At 38.6% G+C, this 4720-nt stretch overlaps 1 protein-coding gene across 1 annotated transcript; it reads left to right on the top strand.

Annotated features, from left to right (window-relative positions):
- The first annotated feature begins 217 nt into the window (after positions 1-217).
- LOC143606300 (uncharacterized) lies at positions 218-3487 on the top strand. The gene has a single exon (XM_077082112.1). It carries the CDS (start codon positions 218-220, stop codon positions 3485-3487), a length of 3270 nt encoding a protein of 1089 aa, XP_076938227.1.
- Positions 3488-4720: the final 1233 nt, after the last annotated feature.

Raw genomic sequence — 4720 nt, 5'->3', positions numbered from 1 at the left:
ATAAATAAAATCATGTCTTTTGTTCAGAAACCTTTTTTATTGTGACACGTCAGCCCATCCGGGCCGGGGTGTTACAGCTATGGTATTAGAGCAAAAGGCTCTTTCATGTAGAAAACTTAAACATAGTAATTAAGGCCTGTGAGGAATGGGTAGAATATAGGATATGATTAAGTTAGAAATAGTTATGATATTCTAATCCTTGCGTCTATTCTTTTAGATGCCTCCTCGTCGTCAGCCTCGTAGAAATGTTCGCACTGACCGCCCACACAACGAAACTGCCTCTAACGAAACCCCAGTTGATCCAAATGTTATTGCTGCTGTTAACCAAGCTATTTCCGGTTTGCTTCCAAACCTTGTTGCCCAAACTGTTGAAGTCGTTATTCAACAAACTCGTCCCCCAGAACACACCAATGGTAATCACAATTCTGGTCCTGCCACGGGTGAGAACACCATAAACAACAATTCTAATGGTATACACATGTGGATCGAGAAATTCCAAAAGCAAAAGCCGAAGTCTTTCAGTCATGCAACTAATCCCATCGAAGCAAGAAACTGGATAGCCCATATTGAGAAGATCTTTGATGTTCTTGGAGTTGCGGATCAGTACAAGGTTAGGTTGGCAACCTACAAACCGGAAGATGACGCACAAACTTGGTGGGAAGGATATAAACAAGTTAAAGGAGGAGATGTTTATGTTGCTAATCTTTCATGGGTCGATTTTCGCACCATCTTCTATGATAAGTACTTTTCTACCGCTGATAAGGAAGCTTATATTAGGGAATACTCTGTTATCCGACAAGGAAATGATGAACATGCTTTGGAATTCATTACTCGATTCTCAAGATTAGCTAATATTGTGGGAGATTCCGCAGGGTTAGCTGAAGCCCAAGCAGAAAAATGTAAATGGGCAGTTAGTGATCGAATTCGGAAGTCGATTATGTATATGAAATTCAAGGATATTACCGAAGTGGCTGATGCAATCAAAACTTTTGAGCTCGAAAGAAAAGAGTTCTTATCTCGAACTGGCGAAAACAAAAAGAGAGACAGGGTAGGACAACTTAAGCAATCTACCGGCCAACCATCCACTATGACACAACCCCAAGATCGCAAGGTACAAGCGAATAGAAACTCTGGAAATCAAACACCCCCTTGGCAGTCTAGACCACAGAACCAGAAACCCATTCAAAATCAAATTCATCTATACGTAGAACCTATCAAAGCTCAACCGTTGAATCAGTATATAAACCCTAATCAAACTTTACATCCTCTATGCAAAACTTGTGGTAAGAGACATCAAGGCATATGTCGCCAAGGTACAGGGGCATGCTTTAGATGTGGTGAAACTGGGCACATGATCAAGAATTTTCCTAAGCAAGACACCAAAAAGAAAATCGGAGGAAATGTTGCACTACCCAACACTGGAGGAAGAGTGTTTACACTTTCTACTACTGATGCTAAAAATGCCCCAGGTACGGTATCTGGCACTCTTCAGGTTGGTGAACGTAGTATCTATGTGCTCTTCGATACAGGAGCAACCCATTCTGTAGTATCTAACTCGTTTACTAAGTATCTTACAATTAGGCCCACTCCATTGAATCATATTTTGACAATTTCTACTCCGATGAATGATTCATTCTTAATCACTAGTGTATATAAAGATTGTCCTATTCGTGTCGAATCTGTTGTGTATAACGCGAACCTTTATCCGATGCATATGTCTGACTTCGATGTTATTCTTAGCATAGATTGGTTATCTCAACACCATGTTACTATTGATTGTTATTCTCGACGTTTTATTTTCGGTGATCTTCAGCGTCCAGATTTTATATATCACGGAACTCCACCCCGTAAATCTCTTAAGATTATTTCTTCACTTAAAGCCCAGAAATTTCTATCACATGGTTGTGAAGTATTTCTAGCATCGGTCAAATCTGATTCATATGCGGAACCAACCATAGATAGGCATCCAGTTGTATGTGAATATGCAGATGTATTCCCAAAAGAAATACCTGGCCTTCCACCAGACCGTGAAGTAGAATTCAACATTGATCTCATTCCTGGCGCCGAACCTATTTCTAAAGCACCATATCGTATGGCACCCTTGGAACTGAAAGAACTCAAGGAACAACTGCAAGAGTTGTTGAATCTAGGATTCATTCGACCAAGTGTCTCACCTTGGGGCGCGCCAGTCTTGTTTGTAAAGAAGAAAGACGGGACAATGCGATTATGCATAGATTATCGAGAACTATTTTCTATTCACCCAGGATCTACGAAGATGTATCGAGACTTACGGCAAAACTTTTGGTTGGATGGAATGAAGGAAGACGTTGCTCAATATGTAAGTAAATGTCTCACCTGCCAGCAAGTGAAAATTGAACATCAACGAGCAAGCGGATTATTACAGCCTTTGGATATCCCAATCTGGAAGTGGGATGAAATTACAATGGATTTTGTTACTGGATTGCCCAAGACATTCAAGAAAAACGATGTTATATGGGTTGTAGTCGATAGATTGTCTAAATCGGCTCATTTCATACCGATTCAGCAAAAGTTTTCGGTTAGCCAGTTATCTGAAGTTTTTCTTCAAGAAATTATTCGACTCCATGGTACGCCATCTTCAATTGTTTCGGATAGAGACCCACGTTTCACATCACGATTTTGGAAAGGTTTTCAAAATGCTTGGGGTACGCGTCTGAAATTCAGTACGGCTTTTCATCTACAAACTGATGGGCAATCAGAGCGCACGATTCAAACCAAGGAAGACATGCTCCAAGCATGTGCACTGGAATGGTCCGGAATCTTAGACGAATATTTATGCCTTGTTGAGTTCGCTTACAACAATAGTTGGCAAGCAAGTATCGATATGGCTCCATTCGAATTATTATATGGTCGTAAATGTCGAGCACCTATATGTTGGGAGGAAGTCGGAGAAAAGATTATTGAAGGACCAGAGCTAGTCCAGGTTACTAATGAAAAAGTCACCATTGCACAAGAGAAACTAAAAGAGGCTCAGAGTAGGCAAAAGAGTTATGCAGATCAACATAGGCGAGCACTCGAATTCAATGTTGGCGACCATGTCTTTTTAAAAGTATCACCTTGGCACAGCATTCGCAGATTTGGATCTAAAGGAAAACTCAGTCCTCGTTTCATTGGCCCCTTTGAAATCCTTGATAGAATCGGAGAAGTTTCATACCGGCTAGCGTTACCACCACAACTCTCTCATGTTCATAATGTTTTTCACGTGTCTTTGTTAAGAGGATACAACTATCATCCTCTCCATGTCATTAGTTTTCCCTCACTTACAATTCATGAAGACTTATCTTACGAAGAGGAACCAGAAGCCATTTTAGACCGACAAGAAAGAATCATGCGTAAGAAAGTAATTCCGTTTGTTAAAGTCCTTTGGAAAAATCACTCTGAACGTGAAGCTACGTGGGAAACGGAAGAGTCAATTCGTTCTTTATACCCTAGTTTGTTCGAGCAATAAAACTTATAATCCAGGTAATTATGAACCATATTTTTTTATCTATATAATTAAATCTTCCATTTACGTATGTTCTGAATTTCAGATCAATAAATTTCGAGGACATAATTTCTTTTAAGGGGGTAATAGTTGTAATAACCAAACAAAAAAATAGCAATAAAAATAATAAATAAAAAAATAAATAAATAGTAAACATAAATTTTGATTCAAACTAGAGTGGTCCCCAAATTGTGGCCTAGTGATAGGAGGCTTGGATCTTCTTCAGTTGAGACCCATGATCGAATCTCACTTGTGTCATATTTGGGTAAATATTGGCAATAAAAGATTTGAACTAGACATTTTGCAAAGGTTGTCAGTTCAAACTCAGAGCCCACCCGGGTTTTCTTGGCACCGTATGTTACACCAGAGAGTTAAGTTTCTAAACTAACAAGTTAAAGGTCACAATTCTAATATCACTTAGATATAAATATGAGATTTATGTGCCTCCATAGTTTTTACAATGCATTCAATATAAATTATAAATAAGTAACTTAATTACGTTTCAACTTTCAATTAAATAGAATGAATCATATAATAATTATCAATATAATAACATATGATAACTACTACAATGAATGTTCATGGAAATCACGCGCCACACACACGTCTTGAGACATGAAGCAAGCTACCATCCTCATGTCACCTGAGAACAATCACATGCTACCAACAAGCTAGGCGCATGTTACCAACCTCCATCTACACGCTGCGCGCACCTCACACATGCCGTCCACAAATCCTACTCCGGACGTCATCTCGCCAACCGTGATAATAAGTTTGAAACTCCTACTATAAATCATTGTAAAATTTCAGTGCGAATCCCATCTCATCTAACTTCCCTTCATTCATCTATATTTATACTCTGTTACAAGAATCCGACGATCAACGACTCCGACTCTCTGGCGAAATCAAAATAAAACCAACACTAAAATAATACCATTATTACCTATCTTCAACTTTTTACTAACTTTTGAGTTCACCCTTATATTCCGAAACTCCATACATAGCTCGAACCAAATTTCTGATCAACATATTCGTTTTCTAGCGAAATATTGAAGAAGACATATCAACAGCAAGGTTTATGTTATTATTTTATTGTTTCACCATTTGACTCATTTTGAACCTAGATAAAACGGTTAAGTTAAACACTTGGTCAAGATTCGACATTCATTTGTTGCACCTCGTTTAAATCTTCAAAAC

Source organism: Bidens hawaiensis, unplaced genomic scaffold (genome assembly GCF_021521415.1).
Source record: "Bidens hawaiensis isolate Kalapana, Puna unplaced genomic scaffold, B.hawaiensis_p1.1 tig00074136_1, whole genome shotgun sequence".
Lineage (NCBI taxonomy): Eukaryota > Viridiplantae > Streptophyta > Magnoliopsida > Asterales > Asteraceae > Bidens > Bidens hawaiensis.
The sequence above is the reverse complement of the archived record's forward strand: the minus strand, read 5'-3'. Positions and strand labels throughout refer to the sequence as shown.

Coding starts and splice junctions, on each gene's coding strand:
- LOC143606300 (XM_077082112.1), top strand. CDS start 218: ATGCCTCCTCGTCGTCAGCCTCGTAGAAATGTTCGCACTGACCGCCCA.